Below are 17,479 nucleotides of genomic sequence, written 5' to 3' on the forward strand. Positions count from 1 at the left end.
GAGCTTAATGATGCCCTTCGACATGACTTCACTCTAATCTCCGACTGGTACACCAACAACAAATTAACGCTTAATGTGAAGAAGACTAAATTGATGCTTTCGGGTAGCAAGACAATGTTGTCTCCGTTTAATGACTTTCAGTTTTCTACTGATGAAGGGCAAATAAATCGTGTTTCATCATTTAAGTATCTAGGCGTATTATTGGATGAGAAATGGAAATGGAAGATGCACGTCAATAGCCTCTTACAAAAATTAGGACATCGCCTGTCAGTCTTCAATCGAATCTATCATATGCTGGATCAGAAAAGTCTCACATCATATTTTAATGGCCTTGTCCTACCACACCTAGATTATGCAGATATTGTCTGGGGTGACCAGCCTGGTCTTACAACACAGATGAAACAATTACAATCTTTTCAAAATCGCTTTGCGAAGAAGATCGTTAAGTCGGAAATGTCATCAGCAGAGGTTCTGACGTCGTTGCGGTGGGTGTCTTTACATGCGAGGCGGTTCGGTCATCGGTGTTGTGTTGTGCAAGATGCAATAAAAGGTAGCATCCCCGAACATTTCGGTGTATTCAGATCCACCATGAACCAACAACACGGTTATAATACCCGAAATGGCTACATGCCCAAAGTCAGTAGGCCAAGAACGGAATGGGGAAAAAGCAAAACATATTATAAAGCCATTAACGACTTGGCCACACTACCAAGTGCTTTAAAGAAACTGATGCCGAAAACTGTTTTTAAATACAAACTGAAACAGTTTTTACTGAACCATTTTTAACCTTAGTTAGTAGTATTTTAATTCTTGTTTTAGTTTTTAATCTTAATTAGCTTACCGCATAGGTTTTTGTCCTTTTTATTGTATTTTAGATTTTAATGTATTTTAAGGGTTTAACATTTATTTTCTCATAGGACCCTCCTGAAAACCACCTCTAGGTGATTGGAGGCCTCCTCTTAAAATATTATGTATTATTATTATTATTTATTATTATTATTATTATTATTATTATTATTATTATTAAAGATTCGCACAGCTATTGATGATATTGAAGCTGGTTTCGTCATTGGCTCCGGGCAACAACAAGTTGCCTAGGGAAGCCAAGAAACACCCCTTGTTTGCTTTTTCTCTTCTTTCTACATCTCCAGCACCTTTCTAAGAATTCTTGCCGACCCCAACAATGCACATCTCTGGATCAGTCCAACAGGAATTCCCACCTCAATGGCTCTCAGATTGTCCTTCAATCTCAGTGGTATTGATCCCAATGCTCCCACTACCACTGAAATAACCTTTGTCCTCACACCCCACATTTCTCGAACTTCTCTTGCTAGATCTTGATACTTTTATTATTATTATTATTATTATTATTATTATTATTATTATTAAAACTCCTACAAGAGCTGTTTCAAAAAATGGAAAGATACGGGAAAGGGTCGACTCACAGGGTTAGTATAGGAGATGGAAGCTCAGGGTAATGGGCTCCTGATTTTCATATGAATGGCAAGTTTTGCACAAAGACTCATTTTAACACAGACGTCAAAGATTGTCGTTTAATTTTGAAGTTATGAAGCCAGATGTTAATTAACTGTTACGAGAAGGGAAAACAAGAAGAACGAAAGAAATGTTTGACCTTAAACGGTGGCAATAGACTTCCAGCAGTGTCGATCTCAGCCGGGGAAAGCCCATTCTCCTTTTTGTTGAGAAAAATGTAATTATCCATTCTTAAATCAAGAAAAAATCTCCACTCTTCCTATTCCCCCGGTAGCCTGAATTTTAACCCTATGCTCTTATCGGTAGTGTACGAATCGACAAGACAGCTTAGATCAGGTTGTTCACCCATCCCGCTCTTCTGACATTGTATGGATTTCCCACTGCTACAGGATGACAGAAACCACCTAAAGAAAATGATAAACTAAAAGTCCGCGACTGAAATGTGGATCAACAATGCCAAATTAGAAGTTATAGCTAGCGTAAGGTTGTGGAGACCTGTACAGCAAACCACGAAACCTGTTGGCGGGAATCCCTTCTTTTGGGGTTAATTGTTGCTAAGCAATACGAAAAGCTGACGTACTATTTTCTGATTGGTCGATAACAAAGACAAAACTACTGAGTTCAACACTCCACCCTTCAACGAGGATTTTCGTAAAAAGACAATTTCACTTGTGGCCTTACATAATTAAGACGGATTCCGCTCAAAGTTCGAGCAATAACTGCAAAAATAATTTACTAAAAATCTACTCATAGCACGGTAGCCTTTTTAATACTATTTAAAAAATTAAAACTGTTATTCATTTTTCTAGGTGACCCCGCAATTAAATCCCCAAGCATTCTCGAGAACTCTGATGTCAAACACAAGCTTAAGAATGCTTGTGTTATTGTATTTTTAACTAACGCGAAACGTCCGTTTTCATTGAAATATGGATAACTTCAAGTTCAATTTTCTCTCGCGGGGTCGGCTTGAGAGCTCAAGTCTCGATAAGTTCCTCCTACCTTTATTCAAAATATTACCATGCTACGACGGAGGTTGTTTTTTTTGGTAACTTTATTTTTGCCATTATTGCTCGAATGTTCTGCGGAAATCACTGAAACGGGTAACCACGGACAACGGAAAGGTAGTTTAATCTATGTCACTTTTAATTTGACAGCTTGAGTGGGGAACGAAAACACATTTACTGCTTAACAGAAGTGATGTTTTCTTTAACACTCTTAAAAAAGAACTTGGGCGCTTTAATTTCAGCTTTATATTTTACCGCAAATGCGCGCCTGTCATTAAAATGTTTACAATTTTGTCAGGTGTCGTGCTGAGTTTATAGACGAGCTATAACTGAAACTCAAATTGATTTTGCCTGAAATTAAGTAAAGCATCTCTTTGTGTTCAGTGGAGAATAAAGCCGTATAAATCAGAAACTACGACTGCTTTTGAAATGCAAAGTTTGACTGACAAGGGCCAAGAGGAAACAATTTATTGTTACTATTTCTGGATTCTTTTTTAAAATGCGCAGAATATATTCATCACTCGTTTAAAAATCCTGGCGTCTGTAATTTTTGTGGTTACGTAAGATTGTAATCTTGCCAAAACCACGGAACGTCTGAACGAGAAACAAGGAGTGACAAGAGGTGTTTTCGACGTGTTGAAAGAGATAATAGTCTTCTCTTCACGTACTTCGAACGTTGAAACGTGTTTATCATATCAACGGCCGCCGTTCTTCACAAGCAAGGCCAATCACCGCACAGAGAGATGTTAGAAAGTGTTACCGTTGAAGACGGCAAAAATACGGCAATTCCCGACGATTGAGTTGAGTTCAATCGAACAAGAAAGGAATGAATTGAAAGTTGAATTTCACCTGTTCGCAGTACAAATATTACGTTATGTACAAATGGGCCCCGTTTAAGTACACAGTCGCGTCGAAATTTATCCAACTGCTACAAATCTTAAAGAGAAATAGCGTGCCGGCTTCGTCTCAAACTCGAGGTTATAATAGGTTTTAGACTCAAGAGGTTAAAGATTCTTACAATGCGAAATTTGCCACGGAAGGAAAACTAATACATTTTAGTAATGCAGTCTGCCACAGTTTACAACACGGTTCTCTTTCCTAGCGTTTTGCTTGTAATCTGGATTCTACAATACTGAAACGATGTGGCAGAGTTTCTACACGACTTGTATAGCTGCAATTTTTCTTCTTCAACAAATGAGTGGAAGGTTTAACGCAATAACGACTCCCACAGGACATCCGGTTGTAAAACTGGTTTTTATCTCGGAGGAAACTCAACACTACAATTTGAAGACAGCGTTTGAGTTTTTTGTGAAGAAGGAAAACGAAGGAGTTTCCACTCTTTTCAGTCTGGAGGGAATTACGATAGAATGGAAGAAAAACGATACGCCAAATTCAACATACGAAAAAATCCAAGAAAACATAATAAAGCAAAACGCAAGTGTCGTTATAAGTTTTTTGCCATCGAAGAATAACCATATACTTGTGAACGCATTGAGCAAAGCTGTTATTCCAATCATTGGGCTAGAGAGTTTAACGGAGGAATTCTACAGCAGCAAAAAGGTAAGCGAGCAAGCAAACACACTAAAGGACATTTCGTTTCCTTTTAAGTCTGCTATAAAAACATAGGCACCTCAGTGACAACATTAAATCCGCACCAAAATTGAAGTAAGTATTACTTACATGAGCGCGGTGATATGTCAATCTTTATGTAAAGCCCTGCCGACAGGAACATTTGTCAAAAATCACCCGATTCTCGAGTAGTGTAAATATAGGCTGCGATATTATGTAAGCGACCTTACATTAGGCTTTGATATGACTAACTTTTTTTCAATGGCAATTTCGACCTCAATGGCTACTTTAAAGAGTAAACAATTTTTTGCCGACTTCCAGTACCTGTCATTTTTCTTCTCATGCAAGCAGAAATTTTAATTTAGTTTCGTATTTGCAAACCTAAATAGCATTATCATTGTTTCGCACTCAGCCGGCCAATCGACAAATGTAAGTTTTTGAGCTCTCCTACGGCGAAAAAATTAACGAGTAATTTTACCTGGCATGCGGGCAGAAACTTTCAAAATTTGCATGTCAGTTGCCTGGGAGCTGGACTGTGAGCTGGACTGTGAGCAAGAAAGGCCAATTAAAAACAAGCGGAATACAAGTATTAACGACCTGCCTATGAGTGAAATAGGAAAAGTTTCAGTGAAAATTAATATCTCCGTTCGATTGATCGATAATCAAAATATAAGAACTGAATTCGCTGATAGCTACACCATGAGAAAAACAAATTTTCCATTAATTGCATGCAGCGACCTGAAACTTTGCCTTTAGTCTAGGTTGTATTGGAAACTAATGGAACCATTTTCCTAAAAGCCGGGCAAAAAGCGCATAATTTTATTAGTTCACATGCAGATATACATAAAAGATAATTAATCAATGAATATTAATGAACTTCGTCTTATTTGATTTGTTTTTTCGTATAAAAGGTGCTGAAGAGCAAAAGTAAAATTTTCGCACTTACAAAAGAACGCCACTTAATCGACGCGGGACAAAACTAGACTCCTTCGCCATATTTCAGAGAAGCCCAAATAAAACTCTATTACACCAGAGTTGCATTCATAAACTAAAAGGATTGCTCGACGTAGGAGATTAAACAAACAATCGGTCAATCCAAGGTCTAAAAATTTAATTTTATATGTCTGGGGCTTTTAGTAAATTCGCCCTCTTTTATTAAAAAAATAGCAAACATTTAAGTTAACTGAACTTGAATTGAATCATAACAAAACAGCAACTTCCTTAATAATTGTTTTCAACGTGCGCTGTTGTTTGCGGCCGTCCGGTGGGAACCTATACGAGCTTGTACAGCCGTAGCACACAAAAAAGCGTCCCTACTGTGTAACCAATTTCAGACTTTTCCATCGCTGGTAAACCGTTTCACCGCTGTTGACCAAAAATATAGCCTTGGGAGTCTTATATGTTAATTAAACACGGTTAGTTTTTGGTGTGAGAGCTTTGAATAATATATCAGCATTGTTCAATTTGATGTACGGTCATCATGGATTATCATATCGCTATTTTTAACCTTTTTAACCTCAAGGGTGCACAATCAGTAAAAACTAAAGAGTTCCTTGAATTCATTTTCAACGTAATTAGGAGAAGAACAACGCCATACAAACGTTGTGCTGAAAATGAGCTCAGTAACAGAATTTTGAGTTATTTTGGTCCCATACAAAAAATTACCTTTAAATTGAAGGAAAGCAGAAAATAATAGTTTGCTAAGATAGAAAAATACCAAGAGGTAATAAAAAAACATACAGGTATAGGATGGAGAAGATTGACACGGATTAAAAACGACGAATTTGATACATTGGGCTAAATTAGATGCGCAACCCTGACGTAGCTTTAATAGCTTTCATCCGCAGGTTTAAAAGTTAGAACCAATAGACCATATTACAGTTGTTTGCTCAGTGACCTGGCCTTTGAATGGCAGCGAGGCTGGAGTTGACCTTGTTTTGATACAGACCTCACTGCTCTGTTGTGTAAATCAAGTTGTTCTAATACTAACTAGGTGCATTTACATGACGAATGCAGAGAGGTCTGTATCAAGACAAGGTCACCTCCAGACTCGCTGCCATGCAAAGGCCAGGTCACCATGCAGATAATTGTAAAATGGTCTATTGAACTGTATTATTTAAGGTCATTCCACTGAAATAGAACCTGCCCTGAGACTTTTGTGAAACTTTGCCTATTGATTGTTTATATTATAGGAACTGAAATTTTGAAATAAAAATGAGGGGACCCCATGTTCGTTTTGGAGCAACAGTACCTTGTTTATACCCATATAAATCCTTATAATAGCACCATGATTGTAGTCACGATTGCTTGCTAAGTTCACGTTTCCGACGATTGCTTTTTGTTCTACACTGAGAATTGGTCCATATTTATTTTACACAGAGAAATTTGTTACTCAATTCAAAACAACAGAAAAATATGATAGGTCACCATACTCGTTTGCGAGAAAATGACGATTTACCTCTATGGCGAGGTCCAGCCGTAAAGAAAAAGCCGCCATTTTTTAATGCGCGCGCGCTAATCACGCGTGAAATTATGCGCAGTAGGGATGCGCAATGCAATACTGGGGAATAACCTTAAACACGATGACGTTCTTTGTTTGAATGGTCGCACACCAGTGATTCATCAGCAAACTCAACGTTAGATTCCCAGTACCACATGGAAGTGCTGCTCAAAAGATTTCTTTTGCAGGTCACACACCAGAGCTTCATCATCAGGCTTAAGACTTTGATCCACTTTTTCGATACGTTTGAGCTTTGTAGCTCTAGTAAAAATTAACGATAAAGAAATCGTGAACACCAGGAAATATGAATTTAAACCAGACTAAGAACCACATTTAGTCTATTGAAACGAGGAGCGCATCCCATTTATGAGAAAAAAACCGGATTTTCCGGTGGGAATCGGGCCTTTCCTCTATAGTCTACAAATAAAACTTTAAAAATGCATGTTCTTCTTTGCTCACTAGGAAGGTACCTTATATCTGTCAATGCTTCCGACAGATGCTTTACAAGCCACTGTCATCAAGGAATTGATGCTAGAATTCGAGGAAAGTCGGTTCGCTTGTATCACAACTGAAACATCACGGAACGATGCCCTGTTTTCTAATCTCGCCCACTACACGGTAAACAATGGCCGACAAGCGGCCTCACCAAGGTGCATTATTCTCAGAGAAGACAATCTGATGGAAAAACTCAGCGCTGGATTAGCAGCCATCAGTGCAAGCGGCGTGCGGGTGCTCGTTGTACACTGTAAGAGCAATGAGAGTACTGCCATAATAGCGCTCGCGAGAAAATTCAGGTTTAAATTGCTGGGACAAGATTTTGTGTGGATTTTCACTGATAAAGCTGTTACTGCGGACGCAAGTTCTTTTCCCGAAGGCTCATTTGGCATAGAAATCGCTCAAGGGATTGGAAATGCCAGTATGTTAACGTTATACAAAAGACTGTTAGAAGACTCGGTGAAACTATTTGCCAACGGTTTGATGAACGCGGTCACTGGCTTAACGCACAGAACAAAGTTGGAACGTCTGAAGGGGGAGCTTTTTACCACTCACAAAAGGCAGATTTACAGGTAATAAATGAATATATATATAAAAAAATAGCCTCAACTGGCGTGAAAATATGCTTAGATGTTTGTCCGCGGACATTATCTGTTCCGAGAAGCGAACAGTTTTTCGAGAGCGTAGCTCGGGGAAAAAACTGTGAGCTTTGAGGAACAGATAATGTCCAAGGACAAATCGAAACAAATATCCGAGCATATTTTCGCACCAAGTAGAGGCTACTGTGTTCATTATCCTTCAAATATTTTTTTTGCAACACACGCAGTTTTGAAAATTGGGGGAAATCACTCGAATATTCCTTAGGTTTAGCAGGGGCATATTCAATCACGTGATGCGTTCAGACCAATAGTGCTCGAGCGAAAATATTTGATGGATTATTAATGCGTGTGTCGTCTAACAAAAATCTTAAACTGAAACCATGTTAAGTTAAGGGTGGACTAGATTACAGGCCTCCACAAGGTGTGTCAAATGGATTGGGCGTTTTGCGCAACAACTGAAAATATAACGTCATTCGGAGTAACATATTAATAGCTCATGAAAATCTCTCTCAAAAAATTTTATTATTCCAGTGATTTTCCAGTGGCTCATTTTACTCAACCCAAATTTTAGTCTACGTCGAGGATGTTTCGGATAGTTTGATAGTGATAGATAATCTGACGCTTTTTCTCCATAATTTTGTCCATTTGGGTGCACTTGTAGTATATGCTCAAGGCGATCACGTGATTTAATAAGTTGCACCTTAGATTATAACGCTGAAGTATACGTCTGAAGGTTGCGCTATGAAATTCATCGACATTGACATATTTTGCAGGGAAATGGTATGTCAGAGTTTCCCTGGCCAAACGGGACCAGTCCAATTCAGTCGCAACGGGGAACGAACCTCATTCAGATTTACCATCGTCAAGGCCGTGCGACAGCACGAAGAGGCACAAGTTTGGCACGTCATGGGACATGCTTGTCCAGAATGGATCCATGATGACGGCCCACATAATCTAAAGGCCTTCTTACCAAAGGACCTACCCAAGCCGCGCCACTTGAGAATAGTGACCATTAAACACGAGCCTTTCACAGCGATCCACGACGTCTATTACAGCAGTAGACTGGGTACGAGTTGTCCGGCTAACACAGTCCCTTGTAGAGAGTTCAATAACGGCAGCCACACTTCCTCAAACACGGCTCACGGAGGATTGTGGAAACAAAGCGAAGGTGCCTCGAAAATCCTGTGCTGTTACGGTGTTATGATCGACATTTTGTTAAAAATCTCAGAAACTGAAGAGTTCTCGTTCGATCTTTACCTAGTCAAGGATGGAAAATATGGATCCCTGGACCCGGACACCAAACAAATGAACGGAATGATCGGCGATGTTTACCGAGGATTTGCCGATCTTGCTCTCGCAGTGATTACGATCACCGAAGAGCGTTCGGAGTACGTCGGTTTCACGACTCCTTACATCGGAACTTCGCTGAAGTTCCTGGTCAAGCGGTTTAAATCGAGGCCTAGAAATTTTGCGCAAACAATAAGCGACATGCGACTTATGAAATCCTTTAGCATGGAGTTGTGGTTTACATGTTTAGCAGCTTTCTGTGCCATTGCAATAACCGTATGGGGAATAGAGAAAGTGTATTATTACAGGGAACATAGAAGTCCGTATCTTTTACCCTTCGAATTCGTGGCTTACGTTTACGGTAACATATTTCATGTACCACTCACGAAAATTCAGGCCAAGACTTACTCCGTTCCTGTTGTGATGGTAGTAGCGAACTTTGCAGCCCTAGTGTTAGTGAGCTCGTACACGGCCAACTTACTGGCTTCTCTCATCACTGTGGAAGACATCACTGTCGTATCAGGCATCGGGGACGAAAAGGTAAGTTCGGTATATTCAGTTTGTGACTGTTAAAAGTTGAATACTTTGTCTACATTTTCTTTTTGATTGTTTCCAATCATCCACAAAGGAAAGCGCCCTCCTACCGAAAGAGAGACTTCTTTTCTAAACGTTAGATTAATTCTACAGGCATGCAATCAAAGAATATTCCTAGTCGGTTAGAACATAATCAGTTTTAACAGCTATAACTGACATGTCAATATAGTGAAACTGAAAGAACTGCTAGCACGGCATACCTCAGTGATACTTACATTAGTTTAACGCTGGTAGCTCCAATAACGAAGCAGGGGCAATAAGAATCCTTCATGTCCTCAGTTGACCGTTGAGTGAGCCCAACATGGCGTATGTACATGGCGATAATCTGACGCCCCAATAATGTAGTGAAACGGAAATAACTGCTGCTGCGGCATGCCTCAGTAATACTCATACTAGTTTAATTCTGATTTCCTCTTCTTTATTTCTCTCAGCTAGTAGATCCACCTGAAGGATTCACATTTGGAACTATAAAGGACACGAGCACAGAGGACTTCTTTAGAAAGAGTAGTAGTGCAAGGCTTAGAAAGATTTATGAAAACATGAAAGATCACAACGTGGAGACTTTCTCCGATGGAATGAAAAAAGTTCGATCAGGGTGGGTTTTATTATTATACATAAAGCACGTGACATTTATTTCTCTTGTTGAGATATATCAGACACTAAAGACCATGTTTGACCACATTTCCAAACACGGACAAGAGAGATGAAAATACGATTGGCAGCGGAGTATTTTTGACGAACTTCAAGGTGTTTGGAAATGTTGTCAAACACGGTCTTTCGGGCATTGTTTATATGTCTTCTCATGATCAATCGAAACTAAAACTAAGGCGAAAACGGAGAAATGATATTATAAATATCTATCCTAATTAAGATCAGATATCCAAATGCTCTCTCGGTCACGATTTTCTTTGCTGAACCTTATGAGAGTATAAATGGTGGTTTTGGTAATACAGCGAAACCTGTATTAAGCCGGCGGACCCCATATTAAGCGGACAACCTCTATTAAGTGGACACCAGCTTGAGTCCCAAAATTTTTTACCCACATTTACTGTAAAATAAACCTGCATTCATCGGACACCTCTGTTAAGCGGAGGTGGACACCAGTATTAAGCCATTTTGTTGCACAAAACCTGCAATAAGTGGACACTTCAAGGGCTTTTTACTTCTAAAGCTCAGCTCACGTTCAGCGATGTCGTTTTAAAGCTAAGTAGATTATTCCAGATTGATGCATTGGCTGACTGGGCATTGTGCTACAAGCAGTCTTTGATCTTACACTGTGTTACACTGACTTACAAAAGGGTTAATAATTGACTATTATTATATGACTTTGGCTTGTGGCCGATATAACGCGCGCTCTGATTGGCTAAGAGCGAGATCTGAGCCGCCATTATGCAGCCGTAATGCCCACGGGCCGATTACGGATTATGCAAATTAGGAAGAGCCCGGCTCGGAAAATTCAAGCGCATTGAAACGATGAAGGCCAATTAAAAAAGGTAAGAAAAGTTAATTTAACTCCGAGTAGCTAAAAGTTTAGGGATTTTTCCTTAAGGTGGTATGGTATCCTCAATATGGACCAAAAAGTTTGTTTAAATATGGTAAAGAAAGATCAATTGTGTGCTATTGCACTCAAGAAGACAAATTAAATTTCTAGAGTTTTACTCAAAATGGTTGCTATGGAAACCAGCCACAGCCTTTTGAAGAGTGTTTTATAGTATTGACGCCAACACTTCCTGCTCTTTTACAAAACAAGAATTGACTGTCAAATAAGCGTATCATGTAAGTTTCTGTTTTGTTCTGTGATATGAACCTAAGTTTTGACAGTTAACTCTTATTTTCAGTGCTTTTTACAGCTTTATTTGGAAATAACCTTATTTTTTACCACACCCAGTGGACAAATCATCTCATGTCACGTGACAGACCTTAAAATGTTACGATTTTTTTGGTTTATATCATCGCGACACTATTGGTCTTTGATGAGCCCAAGTTTCGGAAATTCTACTTAAAAACCTTGCAAAGTACAAATGTTGGCGCGAAGTCAGTCGGTACAAAAGTAAACTTTTGAGAAAAATGCACTTTAAGTTTCTTACACGAAGTATTAAGCATTTAACGAGCCACAAATAGTCGGGGGAGGGTGCAGATTGGATCTCGGGGGAGGGGGTGCAATGGTTGTTCTATTTTGTAAAAAGTTACCGCAGTTGTGGGAAATGTTCCTTGTCATAAGGGAAATGAATGAGCCTGTGATGGCAATTCGAGGCAAAGCTTTTCACAAATAATTATACCAATCGAGTTGTGCATGTCTTAAAAGTTTTTTCTAAATAGTTTCGTTCATATAAGTTAAAAATAATCTATATTTTTGGTCACATTCTTATAGTAAACAGTCGTTGCTTATGGGGCGCCGTTTGTAAATTTATTATTTAGACCGAATTTATGCCATTTTCCCCCTATTTATAAATAATTGGAAATGCCACAAAATTTGTTTATAAATAAGACACAAGAACTTGTCCGTCGATATGCAAATAATTATTTTAGGTACGTCCTGATTTATAAATAATCTTTTACCATAGAGTTATTATATATAAATAACAAACTAAACAACCTCAATTATTTATAAATCAGGTCATCTCTAAAATAGTTATTTACATATCATAAAGTTTGTAAATCCCATTATTTATAAATAAATTACTTCGCCGGGAGTGTAAATTCATTATTTAGAAATAATAAATTTCACCTCGCCGAGTGTAAATTTATTATTTGTAAATAATGAACTTTACTGAGTGTGTAAATTCATTATTTAGAAATAATGAATTTCACCTCGCCGACTGTAAATTTATTATTTATAAATAATGAACTTCGATTTCACTGAGTGTGTAAATTCACCATTTAGAAATAATAAATTTCACCTCGCCGACTGTAAATTTATTATTTATAAATAATGAACTTCTCTGAGTGTGTAAATTCATTATTTAGAAATAATGAAGTTTCACCTCGCCGACTGTAAATTTATCATTTAGAAATAATGAATTTACCGTGTGTGTAAATTCACTATTTAGAAATAATGAAGTTTCATCTCGCCGAGTGTAAATTTATTACTTAGAAATAATGAACTTCACTGAATATGTAAATTCATTATTTAGAAATAATGAAAGTATGAATGGCTGACCCAGCGTCTCTTGCCCGGTCAATTTCGGAGGTTGTTTCTCGCGCTATAAGTGAGACAGTTAATGCTTCCCTTGCTCAGGTAGGTATGCAGCCTGAAATTCAGCAGTGGCGGATCTGGATGATGGGCCCGGGGGCCCGTTCCCCCCCACCCCACGCCTCAAATATCTATTATGTCGTTCTTATTCACTCAACAATTCGGCAGCTCACACTGCAACAGGAACAACTACTCAAAGGCCGAGGTAACAGGTAAATTTTAAGAAAAGAAACTGCTGCACGAAGAAAATAAAAATCGCTTGGCGTGTTAAGTGAAAGGTCTGATTTCTATTGAAATAGACCTTTTTCGCTTGGGCGGTTTGCTGTTCCATTACAGACCACGTGATATTCTCTAGAGAATTGTTCTTTTATTCATCTAAAAATTATTTTTTCATATACGCGCAACTATTTGAAAATTTGAAAGGAAGAATTCTCAAGAGTATCATCACATGGTCTGAAATGGGGCAACAAACCGCCCAGTCGAAAAAGGTCTATTCAACAGTGGTTTAAACGTAAATTAATTTAGCTTTCTACGTGTACGATCTTTGGACTTGCCTGGAATAGACATGTCTAGCCGTGACTTGATCAAGCCAAACAAAGTGTGTCACACAGCTATCCGTCCAAAGGTCACAAAGGTCACAAAGAATTTAACCTGCGAGCAGGCTCACGTTTGAGTCAAATGCGCGAGTGACGAAGAGGAATAGCGATCGGCGGGAAAGAGGCACCAAGAAGTGACTTTCTCCTCTTGCGGCTTCGCCCGTCGATTTCTCGCTCTCAGCTACGCCGAGCGCGTTTGTGCTCCAACGTGGGCCTGTTCGCAGGCTACAAAAAAATTTTTAAGCAAGTAAATACATTATTCGATTTCCCGATTTTAAAAGCTCTGCATTTTCTTCATGCAGCAATTTCTTGTCTTAAAATTTACCTGTTACCTCGGCCTTTGAGTAGTTGTTGTCGTTGTCGTTGTCGTTGTTCCTGTTGCAGTGTGAGCTGCCGAATTGTTGAGTGAATAAGAACTACACAATAGATATTTGAAGCGTGATTCTCGCTTAAACGCAATTATTCAAAATAAGGGGGGGGGGGGGGGGAGCCTCCCCTAGATCTGTCACTGCTGAATTTCAGGCTGCATACCTACCTGAGCAAGGGCAGCATTAACTGTCTCACTTATAGCGCGAGAAACAGCCTCCGAAATCGATCGGGCAAGAGACGTTGGGTCAGCCATTCATACTTTCATTATTTCTAAATAATGAATTTACACACTCAGTGAAGTTCATTATTTCTAAGTAATAAGTTTACACTCGGCGAGATGAAACTTCATTATTTCTAAATAATGAATTTCTAAATAACGAATTTACACACACGGTTAAATTCATTATATCTAAATGATAAATTTACAGTCGGCGAGATGAAACTTCATTATTTCTAAATAATGAATTTACACACTCAGAGAAGTTCATTATTTATAAATAATAAATTTACAGTCGGCGAGGTGAAATTTATTATTTCTAAATGGTGAATTTACACACTCAGTGAAATCGAAGTTCATTATTTATAAATAATAAATTTACAGTCGGCGAGGTGAAATTCATTATTTCTAAATAATGAATTTACACACTCAGTAAAGTTCATTATTTACAAATAATAAATTTACACTCGGCGAGGTGAAATTTATTATTTCTAAATAATGAATTTACACTCCCGGCGAAGTAATTTATTTATAAATAATGGGATTTACAAACTTTATGATATGTAAATAACTATTTTAGAGATGACCTGATTTATAAATAATTGAGGTTGTTTAGTTTGTTATTTATATATAATAACTCTATGGTAAAAGATTATTTATAAATCAGGACGTACCTAAAATAACTATTTACATATCAACGGACAAGTTCTTGTGTCTTATTTATAAACAAATTTTGTGGCATTTCCAATTATTTATAAATAAGGGGAAAATGGCATAAATTCGGTCTAAATAATAAATTTACAAACGGCGCCCCATAGTTGCTCGGCTATGGCCGTTGCCACGTGAAAAAACTTATACCACTGTGTACTTTCCTTAAATTTCACACTCATCTGGAAGGAAATTCGGCAAGATCGTTTCAAAATGTTTTTGACAAGTCCTCAAGGGTCTTAAGTCTTGTATTTCCAAAAAATTGAATTTTTCATGAAAATCGCCATATTTTAGGGTACCATACCCCCTTAATAAAATTTGTATAGAAGTCGTTTTTGACTTACCGGTAACCTTTGCGGGCACTAGTGAAAAAAAATCAAGGTTTGCCGAGTGTTGAGTAAAGCTAAAATCGCTAAGTGAAAAACACCACCGGCAGATGTGTCACGTATCCTGAGCAGAACACCACGAAGAAACTTATAAGTTATCATCTTAGTCACAACAATTACCGAAATATTGAACTCCGTTTCAGTTCTCATCAAATAGATTCCCTCGCTTTAACACAAACAAGTGTAAATCAGCTTCCAGGATCATCAGATGTAAACAATCGGGCGGTTTCTGTCGGTAGCAGCGTTTCTGATACCTGCAGGAAGTTTTAGACGCTCACAAGGCTTGAAAAGTTCATTCATAAGTCCCAGAATGAAGAAGGCCAAGATATGTTGTCGAAAGCGAATGCGAAGATCGAGTTATTTTGAGCAGTGCACTGAAGCGTTCGTATTTTTTTTCCCCGAAAGACCGTTGGTTTGGACTATTTTGAAGCACTTTCTGTCTTTTCTATATGCGTTGACGTTTCACCACAAAAGTTGGAAAAACTCCCTCATCAAGTTGTGGCACCACGATACTAAAATACCTTTTTGAGGCTGTGACAATCATTTTTCCCGTGAAGAAATACAGTGGTAAAGTTCATTGACTGTGTAGTTTTGCCCTGGGTTTGAGACGATGAATGAATCGGTAAACGCGCGCATCGCCGGACGTAAATTGACAACTTCCGGTCGAATAATTTTTTTTTCTTTAATTCGTGAGTCATATAATAAGTAGTTATTATTGCACAATATATAAGAACCTGCTTAGAGCGGACACCTTATTTAACGGATACTAGTGAGGCCGGGTCCCAAAGGTGTCCGCTTAATACAGGTTTCACTGTACTCAATTTGAACCGGGCGAGCTCCATCGCTTTCATGCAAGACAAGTCTAAAGGTACAAGGTAACCTAAACCCTGGCCGAGCAAATTAAGACTATGCGAGGTCTTCTTTTTCCCTTAGTACGTCGACTGAGAGGTGAATACAAAAGAGGGAGAAAAACACAAAAAACGGCTTCTCAAAAACTGCAAGGGAGCGAGTTGCGCGGTATAGGAACTGTAAACAAAACTAGTGGAGAGTGAATGACCTTTTTTTCCACGTTTTCACGCGTTTTGTCCTCAGTCCACAACTGCTACATACTTGAAACAAACCATGACGCCTGATCACAGATTCACTCTGACATAAAGTTCTTCCCTCCTTTTCACAGCGAGCTCAAAGTCTTCATTGCCGAAACGGACGCTGACGAAGACTCTAACTGCGAGATCAAGGAGGACGGCGTCCCTTTTGAATTATCAGGATTTGCTTTCGCGCTAGCAAAGAACTCTTCGTGGAATCATCAAATATCTCGAGCAATTCACAAACTCAATGCTCACGACACAATCCCTAACATCTTTCTTAAATGGACAACGACAAGATGTAAGGCATCTCAGCAAACAGTCATTGCGCAGAGCATGGGCCTTGATGAGTTCGGAGGATTTCTGTTCAACACCGCTATGATATGCTGTGGTTGTTTTATTCTGATGTTGGCCGAGATTCTTGTTTATCGTAAAATTACAAGAACTAGACGCAGCTTCAGTCCACAACAGAATGGGGTAGTGCTTAACGCAGTGACTTTGCCCGAAAGCTCGTCTATGACGAGCATTCTAAATAATTAAACAATGATAATACTGATATGCATTGATATAATGCTTCGCTTTCCAACGTTTATGTTGCCAATAGGATATTTAATAAAATTACCGTGTTCTTCTTTGTTGTCAGATATTGTGGTATTGCAGATTGGTTGTGTTATAATTATTAGAGAGAAAATTTCGCAGGCCTGAAATGTATCACGTCACGGGTTGACCTGGACTTCAGATCTAGAGGTCTGGACTCGAGCCCTGACCGGAGTCATTATGTTGTGTTTTTAAGCAAGACTCTTAACTCTTGCAATGCCTGTCTCCACCCAGGTATATAAATGGTAGCGGCGAACTAAATGCTAGAGCAGGGGTGGGGGGGGGGGGGGGTAACCCTGTGATAGACTAGTATCTCACCCGTGGGGGGTTGAAATACTACTAGTCACTGTTATGCATTTGGAGACTGGAGACAAGCGCCGACCTGATGTGCGAATGGGCTCGAAAGCGCAGTGTACTTGTCTCACAGCTCGACAACAATGACAAACAAAATGGTCGCAAATTGCAGAAACGGGTCCCGCAAAATTTCTCACTGACGTTGCCAGGTAACGTGAATACCATTTTAGGAGCACTTACAATTGGTCGTTGTGTAACGTGATTAGACATAATAAGAAATAAAACTTAAATGCTTCCACAAAGATTTAGTAATCACAGCACTTACTCTCGCTTACTGAAGACAGACAAAAATCTAAAGGCATTCATCGCTTTCAAGAGACTAAAATGCCGTTATTAGAGACCAAGATGCGTCTATAGCGAAGTTTAGAAGGTGGAAACTGAAAGGTCACAGTTAGAAAATATAACGGGGTAGTTTGTTTGCAATGTTAGGGA

The 17,479-nt window shown here is 38.8% G+C and overlaps 1 protein-coding gene across 1 annotated transcript; it reads left to right on the forward strand.

Moving 5' to 3' along the window:
• The first annotated feature begins 2,533 nt into the window (after positions 1–2,533).
• LOC110066913 (glutamate receptor ionotropic, NMDA 2B-like) lies at positions 2,534–16,740 on the forward strand. The gene is made up of 5 exons (XM_089280147.1): positions 2,534–4,058; positions 7,030–7,634; positions 8,435–9,488; positions 9,974–10,137; positions 16,189–16,740. Exons 1-5 carry the CDS (start codon positions 3,639–3,641, stop codon positions 16,634–16,636), a joined length of 2,691 nt encoding a protein of 896 aa, XP_089136273.1. The 5' UTR covers positions 2,534–3,638; the 3' UTR covers positions 16,637–16,740.
• Positions 16,741–17,479: the final 739 nt, after the last annotated feature.

Source organism: Orbicella faveolata, unplaced genomic scaffold (genome assembly GCF_042242905.1).
Source record: "Orbicella faveolata isolate gen_17 unplaced genomic scaffold, um_ofav_v1 contig_47, whole genome shotgun sequence".
Taxonomy (NCBI): domain Eukaryota; kingdom Metazoa; phylum Cnidaria; class Anthozoa; order Scleractinia; family Merulinidae; genus Orbicella; species Orbicella faveolata.